The sequence below is a fragment of the Ambystoma mexicanum genome, chromosome 5q (genome assembly GCF_040938575.1).
Source record: "Ambystoma mexicanum isolate Mex_15411 chromosome 5q, UKY_AmexF1_1, whole genome shotgun sequence".
Classification (NCBI taxonomy): Eukaryota; Metazoa; Chordata; class Amphibia; order Caudata; family Ambystomatidae; genus Ambystoma; species Ambystoma mexicanum.
In genome coordinates, this window is record NC_090933.1 from 1323270631 (window position 1) to 1323298484 (window position 27854).

Below are 27854 nucleotides of genomic sequence, written 5' to 3' on the forward strand. Positions count from 1 at the left end.
CCGATGAGTAGAATCTCAGTCTTACTGGCGTTAAGGCAGAGGTCATTGGCGGCACACCATTCCTGGATAGCAGACAGACAGTCAGAGATGAGGGAAGGAGAGGAGGAGGCCGAGGGTAGCCTGAAAATGAGCTGGGTATCGTCCGCATAGCACTGGAAGTGGGGGCAGAGAGCGGCGATGCGGTGGGCAAGGAGTGCCAGATACTGGTTGAAAAGCCAGGGAGAGAGGTTGGATCCCTGGGGGACACCACAGGTGGAGAAAAAGATGTCAGAGAGGAAGGAGCCCATTTGGACCTGGGAGGGTCGACCAGAAAGGAAAGAGGTCAGCCATGCCAGAGCCTGACCAGTGATACCCAGGTTATCACGGAGACGGTTGAGCAGGATGGCATGGTTGACAGTGTCAAAGGCAGAGGAGAGATCGAGCAGAATGAGAACACAGGGAGTGTTGGAATCGAGGTTCAGGAGCAGGTCCTCACGGATGTTCAGGAGAGCAGTTTCCGTGCTTCTGGCCGCTCTGAAGCCGGATTGATGGTCATGAAGATTACCAACAGATTCAGCATGGAGGTTAAGCTGGGAGATGGCCAGTTTCTCCAGGAGCTTGCCCAGGAAGGGAGTAATGGAGATTGGGCGATAGTTGGCCGGGCAGGAGGGGTCGGAAGAGGGTTTCTTGAGGAGGGGGTGCACAAGGGAGTGCTTGAGGGGGGATGGGAAGACTCCAGAGGCGAATGAGTGGTTGCAAAAGTCAGCCAGGGCAGGAGCCAGGGAGTCGATGTGGTCCTTGATGGTTTTGGAGGAACAGGGGTGAACCTGTTTAGACGAGGCTTTCATAGATCGGACTTGTCTGGAAACCTCATCAGCAGAAAAAGGTGGAAAAGCAGAGAAGGAGGGCGGAGGGGCGGCTGCAAGAGAGCAAGAGGAAGAGCCGGGAAGAGAGGGAGGGAGGAGAGAGGAGGAGAGCGAGGACAGGATGTCCTGAGTTTTTGAAATGAAGTGCGAGGCCAGTGCAGTGCAGAGGGCCTGGGAGGGGACAGGAGAGGTAGAGACTGCAGCAGGGTTGGCCAGCTCCTTGCAGATTTTAAAGAGTTCGGCCGAGTTGTTAGATGCCTCAGAGATGCGGGCTTGGATAAGGGCTCTCTTCTTGGTGAGAACGGAGAGCCGGTATTGCCTTTGGAGCAGGCGGCAGGCCAGTTTGTCAGAGGATGAACATGAAGCACGCCATTTCCTCTCTGCCACCTTGCACTTGCGTTTTAGGGTGACGAGATCCGAGTCATACCAGGAGTTACATTTGGCTTTGGGCTTCAGGCGGATTCTCATGACGGGGGCAAGGATATCGAGAGTATCAGATATAGAGGAATAGAGCATGGAGAGGGCTGTGTCAGGGTGGGAGTCAGCCGAGGGGGGAGGAGTGGGCGAGAAGGTAGCAGCGAAAGCCTCAACTGACACGCGCTTCATGGGTCGGATGACCGAGAAGGTGGGTGGCAGTGAAGAGGGTGGCTTTGCCTGTGGGGTAGGGAGGGAGAGGTGGGAGGATAGGAGAAAGTGATCGCTCCAGGAGAGAGGAGTGGAGAGAGGGAGGGAGAGGGGAAGGTCAGAAGAGATCAGAGCATCAAGAGTGTGCCCTGCAGAGTGAGTAGGCCTAGACGGGAGAATAGAGAGTGAGAGAGAGTTGCAGAGTTCGCGAAAGAGACCAGTGAGGGGACAGGAGGCATCGAGGTGGATGTTGAAGTCACCGAGAAAGAGGAGTTGGGTGGTTGAGGACAGGAGTGAGGAGGAGAGGTCAGCCCACTCAGAGAGGAAGGAGGAAATTTGACCAGGTGGCCGATAGATAGTAGCCACGGTAAGGGAATGGCTAGGAGAGAGAGAGAGTCGGCAGACAAGACATTCAAAAGAGGAGTAGGTCTGCGTAGGAGTGACAGTGGCAGGAATCCACTCAGGGAAGATAAGGGCAACACCACCCCCTGAACGGTTGGGCCTGGGCACGGAGAGGATCTTGTAGTCGTCAGGTAGGAGTGTGTCGAAGCTGGTGGCAGAGCTGGCAGTGAACCAAGTCTCAGTGAGACCGAGGACGTCGAGGTCCAGTTCCTCAAGAAGGCGACAGATATCAGAGGAGTGCTTGATGGCAGAGCGAGAATTTAGAGTGGCAATGTGGAGAAGGTTGCCACCCTTGAAAAACTTCCAGGGAGGGGTACAGATCAGAGGTACGCCCTGCGGAGGTGTTAGAGAAGGAGTTGAAGAGGGAGCAAGAGAAGGGGCAGGGAGGGAGGGGAGAGGCAAGGTAGCCAAGGACAGAGGAGGGGGGACAGCGGGAGCGGAGAGGAAGTTGATGAGGCATGGGAAGCGTCTATTGCAAAACCGGGCCACTCCTACCTTGCTTAGTCGCTGCTGGTTGATGGCAGGCCACTGGATTCCCCTGCTGACATCTGCAGATACTATCAGGAGCCGCCTCAATGGGGGCCGCCCTTTGCCTTGGGGCCATTAGCCGCAGGGGCTGCACGGGCAGATGGCTGTTCTGGGGGAGGGTCAGTGATGACCAACAGCCACCCAATCAGGGGATGTGGGCAGGCTGGGAGGAGGGAGGGAGGGAAACAGGGACCAGGAAATGGATGCCGGGGAGGGAGGTGGAACAACAGCGCTGAGAGCAGCAGATGGAAAACACAAAATAAGGCCCAGGAAGGTCTCTTGGCTCGAGGCTCACCTTAAGATCACCCCCAAAGTGGCGAGAAAGGAGCTTAACAGGCCGGTAGGCTCGATGCACTGCAGGCAATCACACCAATCAGGGGAGGTGGGCGGGCTGGGAGGGAGGAGGGAAACAGGGACCAGGAAATGGATGCCGGGGAGGGAGTGGGAACAACGGTGCTGAGAGCGCTGCGAGCAGCAGATGGAAAATACAAAATAAAGCCTAGGAGGGTCTCTTGGATCACCTGAAGATCACTGCAAAGTCAAGAGACTTGGTTGACCAAGAGTGAGCAATGATAACATTTGGTGAATTAGCCATTCCCTGAAGTTCATGATACATTGAAATATATGTTGGTGTAAATGAGGTCTTCTACTTTGTGTGTTTATACATTTTAAACCTTAATGATTAGATTCAAAGATATTCAGGAATAAGGCACTGTTTTACTATTAAGTTCACATCTGCTATGTACAGCCTTAAAATGTGATATGATTTGTACTTTTCTCTACCTGCCTTGCAGCTTTTGTTTGGTCACTCTTTCCAGCAGTGCTAATGAGTCGGGTGGTTAAGTTTAGTTTGATGTTTACATCATCAGCTTTCTACATCCTTTCTGCCAATCAGATTGCAGAGAACATTGGGCAAATCTGCCAGAGGTAGCTGATGGTCCCTGCTCTGGTATGTTCCAGCATGTGCTGATGTCTCTCACCAGTCACTTCCACCTCACCTATTACCCTTTCTGTCATTCCATGAAGGAGCAGTGTGATTTTACAGGTGGGCAGAGGGTGCACCGACACCTGGGAGTTGTGACAGCGTCATCTTCTTCTGTATTTTCTAAGCACCCACTGTTCATACTTGCCTGAATCATCACAAGTCATACTCTAACCGTGTTACAGCCCAGTTTCTTTTCTGAGATTGATATGGACTGATATGTTGCATGAAACATAAGTCGACTGAATTCAATAAAATAGGATCCTACGCATATAGCATTACTCGTGCTGTGGTCAGAATTGTGTATCCTCAAGGAAAATACACAGAAATACAGACATGTTGACAAGAAAGTTTAAAAGTGGACAATAACATTAATTCCAGCATAAAACTGGAATAGAGGTGGTCACCCCACTAATTAAAACAAATGAATCACCTCTGTTCCAGGAAGCAGTTTACACAAATGTGAAGCCAGAAAAAAGAAATTTAACACACAAATGGCGTTATTATTAACAATGTTTTTTTAATGTTAAAACAGTGACATATTGGCTGAAGCTTAATATTCATTTAATCAGCATTTCACTCAGTGTATGAATCCCGGTGGGAGACCTTTACATTAGACATGTCAGTTTATCCAAGATCAGCTTTATTTTCTAAACATTTATATCCACTGTTCCTTCTTGGAATTTAGAGGTCAGCTGTGATATCATTAAACCCACAACTCTTTCATTTAAAAAAGAAAGGCACCATTTCATTTCCAAATGGCCATGATTTTTATTGTCTCACAACACAGCTAATATTTCTAGTCAATTTGCCCTTTCGTCTCTATTCACAAAAAGTCACTTTTATAAAATACAGATCAACATAATTTATTGGAACACTTGACATCTTCTCTGGGCTCTTCACATCAAACCAATTTCTTATAAGATAGTGCTTTAATAGTGGGCATGCACCCTCCCTTGTGCAATTGCACCTCCACATCCCGATCCCACGCTAGGGAACCATCTACTAATCCTAAATGCTGCAATAGAGAAAGGCAATAGTGTAATACAGTAGATGTGAATCCTGTGGAGAAAAGGAAACTGTAGTGCTGTAGAACATGCTACAAAATTGAAACCTGCAGCATTCAGCGAGGATGGCACTTCTGGTGAGGCCTGCATTTCTGGGAAACTGACTTCTGGAGTAATATTGGAGATTTCAGTTTTATGGATTCCATTCTCCAGGTCTTTGCACATGTCTTGTGCCAAGTTTAGTCTAATCAGCCATGTGAGAATACAGCTTTCTCCAATTGTATTATTAAGGAGGGCTTCAGATAATTAAAATGTCGGGTATTTTAATCCCCATGTGTTGATGTTGAAAGTAACAGTACTTTATGGATGTGTACAAATGTAATTCCCAGTAGAGGCATTTCTAATGGATTCCTTCCTGCCACGGATTCCTCGTCTATGATATCCACATCCTAGCAGAGCTGTTCTCCAGAAACATTTCCGCTGCCAGGTGGTGCCGCACAGGTGTGTCGGGTCCGTCCAAAGCCTCTATGCGCCTGCACTGGAAATGACATCGAGGCCAGTATAAGTAGCAGGGCCGCGCCCCATGACCTCAGTTCCTTTTTTCTGCGCACTGTGCTCGCTTATCGGGAACGTGCTCATCGAGCTTTTCTAAAAGTGATTCGCCATGCAGACTCCATCAAAGGCCTCTGATTTTAAGCCATGTGCAGACTGCGATCGGCAGATGTCTGCCCTCAATCTGTACTGCGATTTCTTGTACTGACTGGGTGAAGACCACAGCACCCAGGATTTTGGGTCATGTCAGATTTCCATCTCACTCAGATCCATCTTCTGTGTTCTTCTCTCTGTCTCAACATTCTAAGGCAGAGGAAGGATTTCATCGATTGGACCCAGTGCAGGTCCTAAAGTTCTACGTCTCTCATACTCGAGAGGCTAGGAAGGATGGCCAGCTTTCTGTTGGTTACACTGGTGCTGGGAAGCTAGTACACCATCAGTTCCACAGTCCCTCAGCATCAAGAGTGCTAGGGAAAGAGGGTGGAACTGCGGTCATGGGGCACGGCACTGCTACTTATACTGGCCAGACAACATTTTGGCATGGGGCACATAGAGGCGTCGGACCGATACAGAGCTGTGCAGCGTCCCCTAGCGGTGGAAATGTTTCCAGGGAACATCTGTGTTGGGATAGGGATATCATAGATGAGGAATCTGTGGCAGGAACATCCATCAGAAAAAACATTACAGAGAGGCAAGTCATTTTTTCTCATAATTTAAGTAGAAAAAATGTAAACTCTTTGAAATGCAAACTTCTTTACAACTAGCAATTCATGTACAATAAAATATAAATTGTTTACTTTATAGTTTTCCTACATATCAGGGAGAAATGCCTGTAGACCAGCATCCACTGGTACTGCCTGGCTGGCAACACTGGGCTGAATATATTCATGAACCTGAGTGGGTGAAAGCAGGAAGGCTGGCACCTACCTGTCCATTGCTTCCAATTTTAAAGTGTTGCTACTTTTTTTCAAGTAAGTAAATTCTTGGGGATTAAATGGTTAACATAATTACCCAAAGGGCACTGAAAGTACAGTGAACAGGGTGAAGGCCTAACAGGCTAACTTTGTAACACAGTAAAGGAGGGCATCACACAACTGTATGTTATTAGTAAAGGCAGTATTGGGATCCCATTACGGACATACCAGAGGCGCTACACGAAAGATAGTGGGCGAGGAGATGCAGGGTCAATTTCGAAAGACAGCAGGATAGGGGGGAATAACTATATATCCCTGATGCAGCCCTCTAGTTAGGGAAGACTTTCCTTAGAAAGCGCTGATGTGCCGCTTACAAAAACAGGGACAGTAAAAGAAGTGAAAAACAGTAACAACTTTAAGGTTGTTAAACTCCTGCATGTAGGTCACTGTTAAATGGTTAATAAAACGCTGATTGTAGGGATGTTATTAAGAGCTGTCTTTTTTAAATAAAAAAAAAAAACATTCTCTATGGCACTTATTCACCAAAAGGTTTATGGGTTCTAACAGCAGGAGGACATTAAAACATAGGAGAATCCAGCAAAATGAAGGAAAGACAAACCAGAACAGATGGGTCTTCAGTAAGCATCTGAAGGTCACATTGCCAGAGGTGACATGTGATCTTAGACAGAGGGCATTCCAGATATAGGGAGCAAAAACACCCCCACAAAAAAATAGTTACATCACCTCCTCATCTAGAGTAGTAGAGGCACAGGGAGGACAAGGGTGGAAGGATCCAATGCAGAATGGGGTATTGGGGGGGGGCATTTGCCATGAATGGCGCAATGAGCTAGACAAAGCACCTTCAACCCAATGTGAGAGGTCACAGGTAGCGCGTGTGGCTCTTAATGGAAGAGTGATATGGCCACATTTCTCAATGCATGAAAGAAGCAGGTTGGCACTTTTTGTGCCACCTGAAGTTAGTCACATATGCCAAGTAGCACAGAATAAATGTCATTGCCATAGTCATATCTGGAAATAATTAGCTTTATAGCACCTGACATCAGAGTATAAAGGTTGAGAAGCATCTATACAGGGTTGGGCTGGCTGACTTGATGAGGCGATGCTAGGCTGAGATCCTGTCAGAGGGAGCAGGGGGTGTATGCCTTAAGCTGTCCCTTTAAGTCATGATTGGGATAGTATTGCAATGGGGTTTGCTTGACTGAATAATGTGCTCCAAATATGGTCTTTTTTGGATGATGCAGTGGTATTTTGCTATGCATTTGAACAATATGATATACATTGAAATGTACTGCTTGATATATTGTGATTTGCCATGGGGTGGGCTTGATGAGCCTATACAAGTTATTACTTTAGAGGTTAAACCATTGTGATTTGCCTTCAGAAATGCAAAGCTGTTTTATACATATTGATTCAGTGATAGAGAAGGTGTATTTGGATTTTGATTTTCCTGAAGCAGAAGGGATAAGGCTGGACAGGACTTTTGGGTCTTTGTCAATGAAAAGGCGATTTAAACCCCAGGTGGAGTTGGACAGGGATTTATATGCGCAACATGTATTTGAATATCCAGGACTAAAGAAGTGAGGTAGATTAATTTGATTTTAGAAGACGAGACTTGATGCTTACCAGACAAACACATGTGTTTGAATTCTATGTGGACTTGGATAGTTGGAATATTGTGTTATTCTAGAGAGAATGTATGAGGGATTTTTATGTGTGTAAATAAATAAATGCTTTTTTAAAAATGTTAGTCATTCTGGTCTTTTAGACGTTGGTACAGTGACATGGTAATTGATAACACCATGTTATGTAATGCATACTATGCCCCTCTCCCTGAAGCCTTTCTGTTTTGTGAAAACCTTCTCTATCCATATACATTTGCATTAGTTGTGACAGGAACTGTTGAGGATGTGTTGCAGAAACTGGGAGTGTAGTATGTTGTAAGGGTTGTACGTTGCTAGAGCTGTGCAATGGAGTGGGGAAGGGAAATGCACTCAGAGTCCCTCAGAATCCTTTTTTAGAATCTATGTAGCTAGAGCATAATATTGGTACTGGTAAAGATGAAAGGAGACGCCCTCTGGGTTCCATTTCAGTAGCTGGTAGCGTCCCTGTAAAATAGGAGGGGAAGGGGGACACCCCATATATCCAATGAGGGTCTATAGTAATTGGGTCTTTTTTCCAAAATGTTGGTGCCCATTAATTAGCATGAAGTCCTTAGACAAAGTGTTCCATAGGATGGTTACCTTAACGCAGAAGGTACAGTCTCCCTTCTGAATAATCCAGAAGGGATGCATTTCAAACAGTGATTCAACAATCATAATCAGCCATCACTTGTATCAGTCAACAGACATGCTAAACTCAGTAGCATTGTAGAAGCATCTCCTTCTCTCTGAAGCACGTGCAATTGCAGAAGAGATTTCACCACCTACATGTCCTCTCTCATGGCAGATAAGAACATCCTGTTCACTGAAGTATTTCCCACATTCAATACACTGAAATAGACCCTGGCTGCATGTTTTGTCTGGTGCCTAATAAGGGAGCTGTTTTGACTGAAACATTTCCCACATTCAGTGCATGTATGAGGTTACCCCTGTATGTGTTCTCTGGTGGCAAATAAGATGTCTCTCCTGAGCAAACCCTTTCCCACATTCACTACACTTATGTGGTTTCTCATCTTTATGTGTTCTCTGGTGGATAGTAAGCTCACCCTTTGTAACAAACCCTTTCCCACATTCAATGCACCAATGAGGCTTCTTACCTGTATGTGTTCTCTGGTGGTTAATAAGCCATTGCTTTCAAGCAAAACCTTTCCCACATTCAGTGCACTCATAAGGTTTTGAACCTGTATGTGTTCTCTGGTGGCGAATAAGCTGTTCCTTCCGAGCAAACCCTTTCCCACATTCAATGCACCCATAAGGTTTCTCACCTGTATGTGTTCTCTGGTGGTTAATAAGGTGTAGCTTCAGAGCAAAACCTTTCCCACATTCAATGCACCCATGAGGTTTCACACCTGTATGTGTTCTCTGGTGGATAATAAGGGTTTGCTTCAGAGCAAAACATTTCCCACATTCACTGCACTCATAAGGTTTCACACCTGTATGTGTTCTCTGGTGGATAATAAGGCGTTGCTTCAGAGCAAAACCTTTCCCACATTCACTGCACTCATAAGGTTTCACACCTGTATGTGTTCTCTGGTGGATAGTAAGTTCTCTTTTTGTAACAAATCCTTTCCTACATTCACTGCACTCATAAGGTTTCACACCTGTATGTGTTGCCTGGTGGATAATAAGGTTTTGCTTCAGAGCAAAACCTTTCCCACATTCACTGCACTCATAAGGTTTCTCACCTGTATGTGTTCTCTGGTGGCGAATAAGCTGTTCCTTCTGAGCAAACCCTTTCCCACATTCACTGCACTCATGTGGTTTCACACCTGTATGCGTTCTTTGGGGGATAGTAAGATGTCTCTTTGTAACAAACTCTTTCCCACATTCAGTGCACTCATAAGGTTTCAAACCTGTATGTGTTCTCTGGTGGCGAATAAGCTGTTCCTTCCGAGCAAACCCTTTCCCACATTCAATGCACCCATAAGGTTTCCCACCTGTATGTGTTCTCTGGTGGTTAATAAGGTGTTGCTTCAGAGCAAAACCTTTCCCACATTCAATGCACCCATAAGGTTTCACACCTGTATGTGTTCTCTGGTGGATAATAAGGGTTTGCTTCAGAGCAAAACCTTTCCCACATTCACTGCACTCATATGGTTTCACACCTGTATGTGTTCTCTCGTGGATAATAAGGCGTTGCTTCAGAGCAAAACCTTTCCCACATTCACTGCACTCATAAGGTTTCACACCTGTATGTGTTTGCTGGTGGATAGTAAGCTCTCTTTTTGTAACAAATCCTTTCCCACATTCACTGCACCCATAAGGTTTCTCACCTGTATGTGTTCTCTGATGGATAATAAGGTCTTGCTTCAGAGCAAAACCTTTCCCACATTCACTGCACTCATAAGGTTTCACACCTGTATGTGTTCTCTGGTGGATAGTAAGGTGTCTCTTTGTAACCCACCCTTTCCCACATTCAGTGCACCCATAGGGTTTCTCACCTGTATGTGTTCTCTGGTGGATAATAAGGCGTTGCTTCAGAGCAAAACCTTTCCCACATTCAATGCACTCATAAGGTTTCTCACCTGTATGTGTTCTCTGGTGGATTGTAAGCTGTTCCTTCTGAGCAAACCCTTTCTCACATTCAGTGCACTCATAAGGTTTCAAACCTGTATGTGTTCTCTGGTGGATAATACGGTTTCTCTTTGTACCAAACCCTTTCCCACATTCAGTGCACTCATAAGGTTTCTCATCTGTATGTGTTCTTCTCTGATGGAAAGTAAGATCTTTTTTTCTAGCAAACCCTTTTCCACATTCAATGCACGCATAAGGTTTCTCACCTGTATGTGTTCTCTGGTGGCTAATCAGATGTCCCTTCTGAGCAAACCCTTTCCCACATTTAATGCACCCATAAGGTTTCTCAAATGTATGTGTTCTCTGGTGGATAGCAAGTGCTTCCTTCTGAGCAAAACCTTTCCCGCATCCACTGCAGACATGTGGTTTCTCACCGTTATGCATCTGGTGGTGGCAGATAAGTGTATCATGCAAATGGTCACAAGTCTCAAATTCAGTGCACTGATAAGGTTTTTCACTCATGTCTTCCTGAGGGCAATAAGTATGTTCTTGAGATGGCAATTGCTCTGACATTCTGTGCATGTGTAAAGTTTATTGCCAATTTGTTTTGTCAGGTGCGGACCCTTTTCACTGAACCGTTTCCCTAATTCAGAGCACATATGAGAAGTGATTTTCTTACTGCACATACCACATTGTCACGTTCATGCTAGATATCCCACTCCCCAGGATTAACAGACTGAACAAGCTTCGTTACTGGATGTTACCGGGAAGGAGTTGCATGGACGGAAGTCATAATGTTCATGTATCCAACAGGCCTCTCAATCTGAGTTCCTCAATACTCTGAAAAGACAAGTGGAACCCAAACTTGCACTCTTCTAAGATGCTTGGAATTGCATATTTTAACAATGAAGCTTTTCACTGTGTTAGTCCAAAGAATCTAACAATCACTGCTGTTGCATTTCTGGGGCATCAGTCACCTATTAACATAAAAGGAGAAGCACATTATTAGTTTCAACACATTCACAATAACAGGTGTCACATGTAATATGACTACTCTACTCGGTAGCAGTGATGTGAGCTCACAGAGTAACTTATATGACTTTGAAGTGCCATCTATGGGGAAAGGCACCTCATAGGTGTTAGAGTAGTGGTGCTCTAATGAGAGCATTTAATGGGTCAGAAGTAACATGCAGCAGGAAAAGTGTGATTCATTTTTATTTCGAACATTTTAGCATCCAAAACATAGAAAACAAAATACAGCTTGATGAATAAACCTTTTAAATGGATAGTTTAATCATCAGGAACATGTATATACGTTCTATCATTTTATTTGTTTGTTCAGAAATGAGTACATGGAATCTCCCAATTCCATATACAAATGATAAAGGCAGGCGTTTGACACTAAGGGCCTCATCACGAGTTGGGCTGTATTCCCGGCTGTAATACCTCCGACTGTAATAGCCCTAGCACCGACCGGTCCGGTGGTATTACCATCGGATCACAGGTTGGGCCTTAACGGTAAATCCCCATCCCTGATTGGGTCCATTGGAGTGGAATGGGGATTTTTTTGGTGCTAATACTGCGGGCTAATACAGCCGGCTGTAATACAGCCGAAAACAGGGATTTTCACCTCCAGAAAAAAGCTGGAGGTAAAACAGCCACTTTAGCGCCCAACTCATGATAGGGCCAGCCCTTAAATCCGGCAGTAATACCGTTGCAGCCGCATTTAAGGGCTACAGCCCAACTCGTGATGAGGCCAAGTCAGAAGCAGCTTGTCTCCAATCGGCCATATGTCCGACCAGTCATTACTGATGACTCCATTACATTTGGGCAAATGTGTATTGGCCCAAACATGAATAATATAACCAACAGCACCATTGAGGAAATTAAGAATGCATTGTGAATTAAAGGAAAAGTGCCAATCTCTTCCCACAGTGAGAATGGCACAGGCCAAGCTGGCACTACATTCAAACATGGACTTTAAACCTAGATAAACTCCAAACCCATCCCTCTAACCCAGGAGTGACAGAAAGAACAAGCTTGTGTCATAGACCAAAAGAATGACATTTCTGGCAATGAGGTAAAGTGTATGAGAGACTCCCTGAACTCCCCAAAACACCCCATTTGCCTTCCTAATTATTTATACAAATGCCCCATTGCTAGGTACAAAATGTAATCTGCCAGATGGGTCCCCCTTCTGTTTCCCTGTTCAAAATACCACTGCATAGTTTTCAGGAGGGGTTACATACTCTGTTTTATTGTTAAGGAGTGGGTGTAAATGGGTCGGTTACTGATCAGACTCCCATAACCCGAGCTAGACCCTTTTTTGTGGATTCTGGTAATTGCACCCTAGGTTGAATGCCCCTGTACCCTCTCTGCTGTGACGAAGAACTGTTTTCATCGCATCCCTAGTAACCAATGGGGATGTTGCCCCATCACTGTCAATATCCAAGAATTGCTTGCCACCATTTAGTGATTGCACACATTATTCCCGTTGATGTACAGTGGAGATTCTACTCACCCTACTCCAGGGGAATCTGTGCAACATAATCCAACAGATTCATGATCTGTAAGAGCGAGAATCTCATTGCCATCATTTGTTGTAACCCATATGGCATCGGTCCTGGAATAAGATGTAGGTACGTGTGAATAGTATGCATAATTATTCACCCCAGGAAGCGTGAGACACCAACCGTCCACCTGTCTGTCAGCCCTACCTTACTACATGTATTATGTGTCTAGTGTAGGTAGCGTTACTGCCAGGAACCTATGGCTGAACACTCTCACACAAGTTGGCAATGTAATTCTAGCAGGAGTAAAGGCTGTTGATGGCTCAGGCCTTTTGCCTCCCTGCATCATTAATATCCCATCAACCTGTCCTGATACTGTGGATGACTTTGCCTGCCAGTGCTTGGTCTATCAAACCAACCCTTCGTGCTAACTTCAGCCAGGCCCATCTCTCTATACTCTAGTGCCAGGCTGTCATCATCAATGCTTCCCTTTCCCAGGAGGGCTGCCCAACGGACCAACCTACCATGGTAGGCCTAAACCTTTCAGGAAGCCTGAGCAACTGGTTGGTGGGAGGACTCTGGGAAGCCTAGATATGGATTGCTCCTTAGTTCTCTCCTCGGCCTTGCAGGTGTTGCATTGTGCTGTTGCCTTCCACACGCACTCCTCCTCTGCATGGGGTATGAGTCAGGAACAAGGCAAATTCCTCTACAGTCCCGATGATCCACGTCCACTTGCCTTTCTGACATTCATCTCCTGGGTAGTGTTGGAAGGTGTGGGAGTCTGTGCAGGCTCACGCGAGGTGCCATTTTGGCATACAGTCTAAGACTGTGTATATGCAGAACCTATCATAGTATACCAATAAGTGGCGAGCACTAACATTACGTGAGAAACTAAAAACCAAACTGGGGTGACATCTGGGAAGTAAATCTCATTAATGTTGGTCTCAAATTCATGTATTCTCATGCAAATAACATGGACCTCATATACACGTTAAAAGCAAAACGTTATCCGTTGGCCAATTGTTGGCTCCGTTAGGTACGTTATTGCATACAATCTATTACTGTTGGGTATTTTTTAATAAGTATGCAAGATAATTAATGCAAACATTTCTTATAACCTAAAAACCCACATTACCTCCGGTTTTTGTTTAAATCATCAGTTTTAACAGATACACACTATAGAAAGTAAACTCAGAACAAAGATAGAAGAGGTACCCTGTAACCTGTCTCGACTCCACAGGTCTAACCACTTGAAAAACACAAAATCAAGACACCTACATTTTTTATCGAAATGATTCAATTACCTTTTAATAGAACGGGTCCGAAAGCCTCCATCAATCCATCATTCTGAAATGAACTAGATCAACCATAACTTTCACCCAAAAAAAAATACACTACACACTAAGGCTAAACAAATAACACCTAACAAACGCTTACAACAGGGAGAGTACCGCGAGCCTTGAACTCTGCATACATCAAACCACTCCGAGGATACTACGGGCAATGTGGAAAACCTCTCTAACTACAGGCTGATATAAAACATTCAATTTCAAGAAAAACTGCTAGAGACCTATGCCTACGAACCAACACTGGAACAAGTAGAAAACCACCAACTATTGGACCAAGAACAGGTCGGCTTCAGACCCATGAGAGGGCCAGAGACAGCACCTCTCTCTATCTGGGATGACCTAAATTCCACGTGTCTAAAACACACAAGGATGCTTTCTATAGTCCAAGATGTCTATATACATATTTCTATAGGCCTCAAATTGATCTGTGAATTTAATACACACCTCCTCTTGATGCAAGGGAAATTGTGCAGCAACTAAGCACCGCCGTCTACAAACACGGTGTTCGGCATCAGCATCTGCTTAGGCTACACACCATATTTGATGCTTACATTGCAGCAATTAGACCCGTAAACTAGGGTATTGTGTGGCCATATACAAAGTAAAAGTGTCCGAACACCTGAGACAAGTGTATTGCGGTGGCCATCTTTTTTTTTATTATTGATATAGCTGATGTAAATCACCTTTACAATGTTTTAAGTTAAGAAATTGATCACAAAATATGAAAGAAATAAGTAGAGTAAACATAAAATATATACATGTGACTTAAATTCAAACAAATTCATACATTGATTAAAACTCGTTGATGGGCTAAATTATCCTGAAACCATATCAGCAGGTAAATTAAAAAGTCCCTCTAAAAGAGGAATACAATTATTGCCTTCTAAATTTTTGCAAGTTTTTTGCAAAAAGAAAGCCTGCTCTTAAAGTTCAAATAGCCATTGCATCAAAATGAATTGAGCTTACTGAAGAGTATGCTACTGTATATCCGTTATCATCCTGGCATTGCTCTCATTCAGTTTTAAATTGTGCAAGAAGGCATTTGCTCTTATTCTAACTATTGTAGAGAATCCTGAATGAAGTATAGTCCATAATATTTCAGATGTCATGGCTCTGTAGGGCTCTGTGAATTGTATGAAGGCCTTCTGACGCTGTTCCATCAGTAGAGCACACTCTGTCAAAAGATGCTTTAGTGTTTCCTCTTGATCCACTCGCTGACAGAAGCAACAAACATTGGGCCTCATTACGACCCAGGCGGTAAGTTACCGCCTGGGCTGTGACTTTACCACCATGGCGTAAACTACGTTTACGCCATGGTGGTTGGCGGACTTACCGCCCCATTCCGAGTTTGGCGGGGCGGTAAGTCCCCAATCCCCATTTACCCTTCCCCATTCCCATTTTTGCCCCATAGGGCATAATGGGAGTGGGGAAGGCGTTAATTACGCCACCGTAAATTACGGTGGCGTAATTAACTCCATGGTCCTTTAGCGCCATGGATTTTAACACCTGCTAAAAGCAGGTGTTAAATCCGCCATGGCGCTAAGGGACCTCGTACTCAGGCGGTAAGGGTCGGCGCTGTTTACGGCGCCGTAAACCCCTTACCGCCTGAGTTGTAATGAGGCCCATTGTCTGAGATATTTATTATTTTGCGTCGGGCTAACAACTTTTTAGTAGGCCACAGATTGAATCTCAGATGAAGAAAATCATTTCTATGCTCTATTGATGGTGCTTATAACTCTGGGCTACTGTGTTTTTTGATTGCAAACAGCTCCACATCAAAATCACAGTACTTGTTACATTTTCCCCTGGTGTTGATCCAGTCTCTGAAAAATAGTTTTGTTTTGACCTGCACTGGATTCTGTAGAAGAACCACTAAAGTGACATCTGCTAGTGCTCGGGCCTGAATTACCAGATTACGCCATTTTATTTATACATTTGTCGGTGGCTGAAATCACATAATCTGACAAAATGCCCAGTATAGTAGATCAATTGTGTGCTAAAAGGCACTTCCTAAAAAGAGCAACAAGCTGCCACATATACCTCGCATACATGAAATGAGACCCATTTCACTGCGAATCGTAGGAAGTGGCGTAGATGTAGGTAGATGGAGAATGCTTCGCCAGTATTTACCCTCTAGGTTACTCCAAAACCTCTCCTGCAAGATAGGTTTTGATTCCGAAGCATAGAGAAGGATCGGTGTAACCTTTTGACAATAATAGGTTATTGCAGGGGCAATGGTGAATTTGCCATATTTGGCTTGAATAATCTGTGCTTGCTGTATCAAGGTCCTTCCTTTGGCTTGTAATGTTTGCCTATATGGCTGCATAACACCTCGCATGACTATGATGGTGCCCAAATAAGTGTAATATTGTACATTCTGAAGTCTAGTGCGCCTCAAATTCCAGAAAAAATACCTTTTCCTGTTTTTGTTAGCTGGATTGCAAAGCATAATCTTAGTCATTTCCAAGTTTATTGTCAAGAGATTCTGTTCTGTATATAGTGCTACTGTCTCTAAGGTTCTCTGGTGACCTTTTGGAGTCTTCGATATTATGACTAGGTCATCTGCATACATCAGAAAAGGCACTGGTTTATTTGCCAGTTTAGGGGGATCTGTGAGAATGTTCGCAAAAGCTTGACCCACATCTAAGATGAAAAAATTAAAGAGGGCGGAAGCAAGGGTGCACCCTTACTTCAGCCCTCTATGAGTCATTATAGGATCAGACAACTTCCCATCAGCTGTTCATCTCACTTATATATAATGTTGCCAGTGTGGAGATCTTTTACGAGAGACGCAATGTGGGAAGGAGATACCTGTGCAACCATTTTCTGAAGTCATAATTCCCTAGAGACCGAGTCAAAAGCAGCTCACAGATCGATGAAGGTCATATATAACGGTTGCTTTATTAGGTGATGATGTTCGGATATAAATCCTGTTTGGAGAGGATTTCTCCGACAGGAATCTATGGTCACCTTATTAAAGTCTCTCAAGATGAACGTGGAAAATAGCTTGCAAGGCGCGTCTAGAAGCGCGATCGGTCTGTAGTTTCCTGGAACAGAGTGACTGCCCTTCTAGAATATTGGAACAATCGCCGACGATCGCCATGATGTTGGTATGGTGTGAGTTATGATGATTTGTTGAAAGATATTGTACATCATTTTGGACCAATAAGTAGGGTTCTGCTTAAACATAAAATTGCTGGAAGACGGCCACCAGGGGGCGCACGGATGATGTCGTGCCCCATCTGAGCTCGCTCATCGAAGGTCCTATGAGAGGTCTGAGCCCCCACTTCTAGGACCCCCCCACAGCTGAGACTCGAGACGAGGCTTTTGGAAGGTGCCCCCCACCCGTGGCAAAAAATTTGGAGCGATACGGTGGTGTTCTCGCCTTAAACCGACCGACTGAAGTTCTTCCCCATCGCCGCATCGAAACAGCGCGAACGCGCGGAGCCCAACGCAAGCCCCGCCTACTAGGATCCCGGCGTAGGCCCTGCGCCCTAGGCGGACAACATCGAGCGACTAAAAGCGGCAACGACACGGAGCACATACCGAGCCCTCCCACACCACACAGCCTCGAGCAAGAGCAGAAGCGGCAGAGAAGGTCTCGAACATCGGGGCGCCGGACGTGCGCGGAGGCGTGCCCCCGGACTGCGGGAGAGCCCGCGATACTCCGACGGAACGGCTCGTCCCCCCCGGCGGACAACGCACGGTCGGTTCCTCAGATCAGGGCATCCCACGCCCCCGCAGCAGTGCAGACGGCCGCAGGAGGTTCCGGGCCTACATAAAGTGGGGAGACCCACGGATCACCGCGACACCGCGACATCCGACGAGCTGAGGGTTGGGCCCCCAAAACTTTGGGGCGTGTGCCCTCCTCAAATTCACAGGACAATCCGCCTCAGAAACGACACTGCGACATAGAGTCCCTTCGACGCGCACTACGGACCCGTTCTAGCAATATTGGGACTCTGCTAGACCGACCAAGGGTCTACTTCAGCTCTATGGACTTTTCACAGAAATTGGCCAAATTTCGCTATAATCAACTAACCGAAGCACTGCCCCTCCGTGAACCCCCCACCATGGCCTCCCAAAACCCAGAAGCGGCGCTGACCAGGGGTGACATTGCTGACCTCCTTTCAGAAATGAAAGGGATGAGAGCGGACATAGGCAATAAGATCGACAAGATCACAGGCAGAATCGATAAGATGGAGGAAAGACTTGACGAGGTTGAGCATAACCAGTCCTCCTCGGGCATCCTTGAAATGCAGGTCGATCATCGCCTTATGGACATCGAAAGCAGAGAAGAGGAACTCCGACTGAAAGTCGATGATTTAGAAAACAGAGAGCGTCGGAACAACATACGCGTCTTTGGCGTTCCGGAAGTGGATGGAGAATCGGAGACACACCTCAAGCAGACCCTGCATAATATTCTGAAACTCCTGTTCGAAGATGAGGGCATAGATGCACCCAAAATTGACAGGATCCACAGAGCGGGAGGAAAACCTGGTAGCCCGAGGTCCATCCTGGCCCGGTTCCACAATTACGCAGACAGAGCTCGAATTCTAGATAAAGCCAGGCTGGCACCGCAAATTTCCCTGGAGGGGTCACGCATCTCCATATTCCAAGACCTGTCTTCCCTTACACTAGCGATGCGAAGGAAATGCCAACCAATTACTAAGTTCCTTAAAGAAAAAGGTGCCAGATATCGATGGGGCTACCCATTCTCGCTAGCGTTCGAATGGGACGGCACGAAGATGAAACTCATAACAGAAAGAGACATTTCCAACGCCATAGCGGAACTACTGGGCCCCCAGACAAATGGGACTCCCATCCCGACAAAAAAGAACCCGGAAGAAATTTGGCAAACTAAAGGTCCTCGGAGACGAAGAATGCAGGGGTCGAGGAAATTCAGGAGAATGAACACCTCACCAGATATGGAACATTGACTTCTTCACTGAATTACACACCCACTATGAAGAGGCACCTTGAAAGACAGAAGCGAATTGGGTGTCACCTTCACCACGCAGACTCCTGAACTGGACCCAAGTAAGAGGTTGATGGGTGGTGCCATGAGACTTGAGGTACAGAGTGGGATCAAAATGGGGGGAAATGACTGAAATGTCGAATAGACCTGGTCGGGGAGGGCCGTTTATCTGTCTATCGGTGAGATGGAAGGCCGCTCTCACCCAGGCATCGAATGACTCGATATGGGGGCTTGAAAGTTTGAGATATGATGTGTTCTTACTGAAAACGGACCGATTGTTGTGCGGTTCACACAGGTGGTTCGATAACAGTTGGATGCTGTCAAACCAACTGCGTCGGACGCCGCGGGGGGGAATGTTTAGGGGTGACCCGATAAAGGGACACTCTGTTTATGGTGGGAGGGTGGGAGTTTGGGGCAGAAAAGTTGGACTGTTACAGGTTCCTTTTACAGAACGCAGGACACAGTTGAAAATAGGAGTTGATTTAAAAGCAATCACCCAACGTGGCAAGGAGCACACCTCGATCACATGGCTACGAAAAATCACTAGCTCAACGCGACAGGCACCGAGAATAGCGAAATCCTCTTCGGCATCTTCTAATGGCAACCATACATAACACGGATCATTTACGCATAGGCACACTGAATGTTAAAGGCCTAAACGCCCCTACGAAGCGTTCCTTAGTCGCAAGAGAATTTAAGCGTTCCAAGATTGACATCTTATTTATCCAAGAGACACACTACATGAAAGGTCAAGAGAGGGCAATCCCAGGCAGACTTATCGGCCATACCCTATGGAGCTCCGGCATAACAAAAAAAGCTGGAGTAGGAATTGTAACGCGTAAGAACCTACGCATGTCAGTCCAAAGCTCATGGATAGACACGGAGGGAAGAATGGCAGTCATCACAGGACTCATCCAAAACGAGTCTGTCACGCTGGCCACAGTATATGCTCCCAACCAAGGCCAAAAGAGGTTCCTCCGCAAAGCGATTGAAAAGGTGTTCAATATGGCAAAGGGGCAAACGATTCTTGGAGGAGACTTCAATATGTGGATGGACCCCACGCTAGATAGACAAGGTGAATCAAACACACTTAAACCATCACGCTTGACTGAGGACACTGAGATGAAGGAGACACTCTCGATATTTGGGCTAATTGACAGTTGGCGTCATCTACACCCCACAGACAGCGGCTTCACCTTCCGCTCTATTCCTCACGGAACCCTCACACGAATTGATTACGTGTTCCTGTCCGAAAACCTACTACGAGAAACCACTGCGGCAGACATACATCCAATATCGTGGTCGGATCACGATATGGTGCTGACAGAGATACGCTGGGCGATACGCATCCCCCAGAACACAAAATGGAGATGCAACGATTCTCTGTGGAAAGATACGGCGTTCAGAGATGAATTCGAAAACGAAATCAAGGAATTCATCGCTTCCAATGACACCGGGGAAATCTCAAAGACCTCAGTATGGGAAGCAGCAAAAGCAACATGGAGAGGTATTCTTATCAGGGAGGGGGCCCGCAAAAAAAGAGAGCGAACCCTGATCGAAGAAAACATCAGATCGAAACTGAGCACAGTAGAGAAATTGGCACAATCAAACCCACAAGAAAGACCAAAATACATCAATGAGGCCAGGGAACTCAGGGAAGAACTAAAAATATTGGAAGTCGGCAAAATCACCCAAACCCTACAATATCTAAAGCAAAAATTCTACGAAAAAGGCGACAAGGCCGACGCCCTGTTGGCAGCAAGACTGCGCGCACAGAGAGCTGAGAGGTGGGTGAATGTAATAGAACGAAGGGACGGCACACTTCTAGACACCATCGAAACCACACCCCAGGGAATTCAAGAGGCGTTCGCCTTCTTCTACGAAGATCTGTACACATGCGACCCGCCATCCCCGCCGGGAGTCATAGAAGAATACCTCAAAAGAGCCAAATTACCATTGTTATCAAAGGCTGAGTCGGAGGTGCTCGAGGTCCCTGTCAGTGAAGAAGAAGTCTCCGACGCTATCCGGAGACTCAAAGCAGGAAAGTCTCCAGGAGATGATGGATTCACCCCTGGCTTTTACAAATCATTCACTGCGCAAGTAGTTCCCTTCTTAACAACACTCTTTAACGAAATATTTGAAACAGGGAAAGTCCCCCCCTCCTTCGCTCAAGCACTGCTGACGGTTATTCCAAAAGAAGGCAGGGACCCTAAATTGTGTGAATCATATCGTCCCATATCGCTGTTGAATATAGACGCCAAAATATACGCAAGGGTCATCGCAGCCCGGATTGAGGTCCACTTACCGCGGCTGGTGAATCCGGATCAGGTTGGCTTTGTGATCCAAAGACAAGGAGCAGACACCATGAGGAAGACACTCCACCTGATATATGAAGCTCGCCGCATGCCAGATGATCCCACGCTACTGTCACTGGACGCTGAGAAAGCCTTCGACAGGGTGGACTGGGACTTTCTAGAAAAGATACTCGTCGAGGTGGGACTTGGCCCGAGACTCCGACTAGCCATAAAAGCTCTATATTCATCTCCACGAGCATCTGTCTCTGTCAATGGTGGCTATTCCAGATGGTTCCCCCTGGAAAGGGGCACGAGACAAGGATGTCCATTGTCAGCTATTCTGTTTGTCCTCTCCCTAGAACCTTTGGCACAACGGCTGCGACAAGACGCCGGGGTCCGAGGGATCAGAGTTGGAGACAAAGAATATAAGTTGGGTCTCTATGCCGACGATATACTCCTGCACGTCACACACCCGCTCGACTCCATCCCGACGGCTCTAAAAATCATTGAAGAATATGGACTGCTGGCGGGCTTGAAGATTAACACTGGAAAATCTATACTCCTCCCGCTTGACAAGAATAGAGACGATGAGGTAGAGAGATTCACCCCACTGGGAATGAAAGTGAGCCTGACCACTTTACGATACCTGGGCATCAACGTCACCCGAGATTTGGATGCCTTGTACTTAGCAAATTTCCCGCCCATATCACTCACATTGCAAAACGACATGAAAAAATGGGCCACACTCACAATCTCGTGGATGGGACGCCTAAACGCCATTAAAATGGTAATTCTCCCGAAGATCCTATACCTGTTTCAGATGCTCCCCATAAAAATGCCTAAAGAATTCTTCACTGAAATGACAAAGTCCCTGTTGGCATTCCTTTGGCAAGGTAAAAAACCGAGAGTCCCCAAAGCCCTCCTATACCTTAAGAAAGATGACGCGGGAGTGGGCCTCCCGAACTTGGAATCATACTACAGAGCGGCTCAGCTGCGAATATTGATCCCCCACTTGAGACAACAAACGGATTCACATTGGATAGCTTTGGACAACTTCCACCTTCGCCCGTACACCGTTGGCGAATGGATATGGGTACCTGGACCGCAACTCCGAAACAGTATCAGAAACCACCCGATACTCGGGACCATCTGGTCAATCCTGAAACCGAATAGAGACATGAAGGGGATTACAACCTGGCCCTCTCCCCTGGGACACCTCTGGGTCCCGGGAATATGTGATGACATCTCCGAACCACTAAGTTATCAGTCCTGGTACGAAGCCGGCCTGGAGCGGGCAGGCCAGTTGTGGAGAAATAAGGTCTTCATAACCATACAAGAGCTTGAAGAGGCGCTCAACATAGGCCCTCTATCAGTTTTTCAATACTTAAAACTAAAAGGGGTAATGTCACGAGAAAAGTGGAAAGACCAGCTCCAGAGGGATCTTACGCCATTCGAAAGAATTCTGGACACCTGGACGGGCTCCAGAGGCTTGATAAGTGTCATGTACAATGCCTTGATATCAAACAACACAGCCCCATCAACCAAACTGAGGACCAAGTGGGAAACTGACCTGAGCAGACCCCTACACGACGAGTTATGGCTGCGCATCTGTAGACAAACAGCTAAATCATCGATATCATGTCAATATAAGCTACATGCGCTAAAACTCCTCCACAGATGGCAATATGATCCACTCAGACTTGCTAAAATGTATCAAGGAGTCAACCCACAATGCTGGAGGAACTGTGGCCAGGACGCCAATTATTGGCATATGTGGTGGGGCTGCAGCAAGGTGCAGGCATACTGGGACGAAGTCCTTAGTTGGATAAAAGACTTAGATGATGAGGACAGAGAAAAACACCCCATATTGATCCTTTTTAGCTTGAATGAAGAAGATGAAACGATCATAAAAGCGCCTAAAATGACTTTGGGTTTACTAATGGCAGCTAGAGCCTGCCTCACGATGGCATGGAAAAGACCATCCCTCCCCACCAAGACAGAATGGGTAAACGTAGCACGCAACATCTTCCGAATGGAGAGTTTGACCGCTGCCCTACACGGACATAGCACATCGATGGAATCCGAATGGGCTGCCTTCCGTGCAAAATATATTACCTGAAATTTAGTGTGTGTACTGCCTAAGTTTGATCCCACAGATCCATGTGATGCCTGTATGAGTAACATGTTTGCCTTGATCCTGTTGAACACTTGTGCTTACCATTGTCACCCGATCTCTGTAAGGAACTATAATAATATTGCAAAAAGAATATGTCCCGGTTCAAAAGGGGGAGGGGGGAGTGATTGAAGACTGAAAAGTTTCCTATTGTTGTCACCAGCATACTTCATGCCATACGTTTAGAATTGCTTTGCTTGTATTTAGACTATATATTTTCTTTCTCTGGACATGCTTGCACTGACGAGATGTTACTGTTTAAACCTGTAAAACCAATAAAATTGAAATTTCAAAAAAAACATAAAATTGCTCAAGCCATCGGGGCCAGATGCCCGAGAGTTGTTGAGTTTATTTATGTAAAAAAGAACATCTTCTTCCAAAATGAACAATCCCTCATAGTTGTGAGGCTCAGGACTGATGTACTCATTATAGCACATTGGTCACATGTACACAGAAGTAAAGTGTGACACCCAATCATTTTCGTTCACACCATTCAACTGAACCGGCTTTTGAGCACTGTTGTTTGCAATGTTGTTTAAAGACCAAATTTGGGCTGTATTTTTCGGAAGGATGTTGCTTAGCATGGACTCTCCCACTGTTGCAATTGGATCTGATGTGAACAAAGCCAGTTTCTCTATTGGCAGTTGAGTGATTTTATTATTCTATATTTGTCATGGCAGTTTGAAGGGACAACAAGCTTCTTGTCTTTATGGAACAGAGACCTTTTCTTCTGAACCAGATAACCAAATTCATGTCTAGGTTTGTAATGCATGGAAGTTTCAGTTTGTAATTGGGTCTGATAAATATGCAAAAATGATGTGTAGTCGCTTCGCGTCTCTGTCCCACCTTGATAACTGCTCTCTACATTATTATGAAATGAAGTTAAAGACCGATAGTTCCACATGAGCCGTGTTCGAGCATTGTTAACTATCACGGGGTGATGGAAATTTCTAAGAGTAGAAGCGAAAGGCCCTCGCTTTGTACTCCAAATAAGGTTTACGATTTCATGGTCACTACTTGGGACAGGACTTGGAAGCTTGTTGCCACCTCGAAGGTGCAGGAATCAACAAAAGCATAGTCAATTATGGAAGTGCTGAGCCCTCTCCGCTAAGTAACTTCCGCCGTGGTCTGACCTCGTAGGGACCCATTGCACATTAAAAAGCCTCTTTCTTTCGTCAACAAACTCCACCTCAGACAAGACAAATTGTATTTGGGATTATAAAGAGGCAAAATTTGGAAATTTAGATCACCAATCAGAATCGTATTGGTTATGTCAGGTCTCTACAATGGTGTTCATGAGAATGTCCAGATCAAGAAACAAATCATCCGATATCCCCTTCGGGTTGCAGTACATATTTACTATTGCAATGACGCCACCAGCATGAGTTATCTTGCCCATGAGTAAGTACAGATTATGCGCTGCCCAGAATGTAAGGTGCCAATTCTTATGATTCTTTCTGGCAACTACCATACCAGAGGAGGGTCGACCACGGGCAGAAGACTTGGCCGCATGTAAAATGATGGTATGATCTTCCCATATTGGAGCTTGAACTAGCCACCTCTCTTGTAAGACTATTATGTCATGAACAGCTAAAAAATCAGCACTAGCCCCTAATAAGGGGGAAAACCCACACGTGTTCCTAACTAATCAGGGATATGTCCCCCTCCCCAGTTATAACTGTTGGCTATAAATTGGGATCTTGGTTTCCACCATACCTGAGTGTGGGTTTTCTGTGGCTATTGTTAATATAACCACCTGAATTGACAGCATTTTTTCCTGTTCAAATGACAAAAAAGCTCTTCTTATTTTCTAAGATGTGTTTGCCTTCAGAATTGATGATGATAGGATCTCGTGCTAAAACAAACCCAAGGGCAAAAATGTCTATTCGGGGTGCCAGAGAGCATTTCTGACTAACCATACTCTCGCAATTGAAGAGTTATTCTCAGTAACAAATTCCATTTGTTCGATGTCAACAGTTGTAATGTCTTGTAGACTGCTCACCTCCTCACATATAGCCAATATGCTTGACCTATTCATTACATAGGTTGTGAAGGGAGCCGTATGGCATTTTATAATAAGCCGATGGTATTTATCCCATTTGTTTTTTACTTAGTTAGATTCAGTAGAGCACACTGTCCGCCCAGTAGTATGTACAGTACCACCATTGTTTGCGTCACTCACTTTGTTATTAAGTGAGTCTACTGGTAGATATGGCAAGTTCTGATCATGATTACATGGATGAGAATGAGTAGTATTCATCAGGAATTGTTTGATTGCAGCATTACGGCTTAGATAATTCTCCAACGCTTTGGCAATTTGGTCATCTATGGAGTTGCCTGCAGGTTGTTGTATTACCTTACTTGTAGAGTGTGTAATCACTTCATCTAATTTAGAACCATTTCTCCGCTGTTTTGGGGTACTACACTGAGAAGTTTTAGGGGTATCTATGATGTTAATAGATTGGCTACCTCGTATCATCAAGGAATCTTTAGAAGTTTGGCCCAAGTGTCCCATGGCATGCCCTAGCATCATACTACTTGATTCAGTGATGTTAGCGACTTCTAAATTATGTGACATTAATTGAGAGGTTATTTTGTCATGTCCATCTACTTCTTGGCAGCCCACCCGACTCGGATGAGACTCTTGTATATGGTGAGAGGGAAATCACTTGTGGAATTTCTTGCATCACCACTGTGGGATGAGCACTTGTGTGTTGTAGAAGGGCATATTGCTGGATTGATCTGTTAATTTGTGCTTGAATGTCCGCTAGTACAGATAATTCACTTTGTTTTTGTGGAATGAGAACAGAACTTGCTTGCTCAACTGGAACAGTAGGCAAGCAAGGTTCGAGTGATCTTGTAGATGAAGCAGTTCTATTTTCTCTTTTAGCAAGAGAATCTTGGCTATCAGGTCGTTTAACGGTGGATAATCTACGACCTTTGAGGGCTGAGAGATTCCTTCATTATTAGGTTTTTCTGTGGATTTTTGAGTTTTGGCTTTTGCAACTCGCTTTTTGGGAGCAGATCTAATTTGAGGGGCCAGACATTTAATCAACTGTTTGATGTTAGGTCTGGCTCGCAGCGGCAATGCTTTTTGATTTTTTGATTTTTTTGCTGGGCAAGAGAGCACTAAACCTTGTTGTTTCGGTACTTTGGGAGTTACAAGTTGTATGAGGTCTTCTGACCCACGTTAAGTGCAGTTGGAATAAAAATGTGATTTGTTTTAGAGACGTTAGACACATCATGTCTTATGTTCACCATGTGTGTTTCAGTGCTAAATGATGGTGAATCGAGACAAAATGTGGGTGTTGCTATGTTGATCATTGACACAATTGGTTACAACCAATTGGGTCAACTCACTTTCCCGATCAGGAACTGTTTGTTCCTTGATAATTCTCCTAATTTCAGTCACAGCTGTTATAGTTGCTGCCAAATGTCTCAGGCCTTTGATTCGGTCCTGTGGGTGAGATATAAACACTGAGTCAAAGTCCTTGTTCTGTACATTCGGGACTTCTCCGCTTGAGGAGAAATGTGTTTTTTGTATCATGTCTCGCATCCATATCACTAGTTGATTTATCTGCTTGGATTGCTCATTTAGTTTCGAATCTAGTGTTTCAAATAATTTAGTTAGCATGACTATAGTCTTATTCATTGCTTTCAATGTTATTTTCAGCAAGGCATTCTGTGAGCAAACTGGAAAAGAGTTGTTTGATTTTTGAGGATCACTGTGTCTCTCTGACTCCGATACGTCTATAGTTGGACTATATATAAATATATATAGTGATCGTGTGTATCGAATGCAGAGTTGGCGATCAAGCTTGGTGATCAATAAAGGCTGTTGTCTTCTGAAAGTAGTAAAGACGATGACGCTATTAAAAAAAGGTTTTCTACGGTGTTATTACTAACATCATTTTCGTGCTCATAAGATACTGATGATGTATGAGAAGGTGGCACTTCAGATGTTGCACTGTGTATTTCTTCTAAACACAGATTGGGTGTAGACGCTGACTTTGATGCGCCATCAGACCTTAATGACACATTTTTCTCAGGGAGCAAGGTTGTTGCAGAAGCCGGCAATTGCTGCCCTTCAACTGACATTAACTGAGTGTCATTAATGGACAGATTACCAGGGTCTATGTTTGGTACGGTTTCTATAAACACACCATAATATTAATAGAACTATTTACTGATGGTTTGAAAAAGTCATGGATGTCACCCGCACATGTCCTCTTTTCGTGATTAGCAAGAGGACGATTCAGCATTTTACGTTTCAAGATATTCGCCGAAATTGGGCAAGCAGGAGTTGACCTCAAGACTAAGGCAGTACTTGAGGTTTTTAAAGTATTTGGCATGTTTATCTTAAGAGAATACCCTGAGGAGGGCATGAAAACAAAACACTTAGGAAAAACTATTGGTTGAAAGAGTGTTGCTAGCACGCTGTTATCTAATGAAATCACGTTAGGTCACTTGGCATTCACTGTCAGAAGTAATCAATGACACTGT

General features: G+C 45.1%; 1 protein-coding gene across 1 annotated transcript in view; it reads right to left on the reverse strand.

Annotated features, from left to right (window-relative positions):
• Positions 1 to 5852: 5852 nt before the first annotated feature.
• Positions 5853 to 27854, reverse strand: part of LOC138498509 (zinc finger protein 268-like) — a 57726-nt gene continuing 35724 nt past the window's right edge. The window contains exon 4 of the mRNA XM_069622286.1: positions 5853 to 11024. Within this exon, the coding sequence (XP_069478387.1) occupies positions 8668 to 10629 (1962 nt within the window). The 5' untranslated portion in view covers positions 10630 to 11024 and the 3' untranslated portion in view covers positions 5853 to 8667. The remainder of the gene's footprint in view (positions 11025 to 27854) is intronic.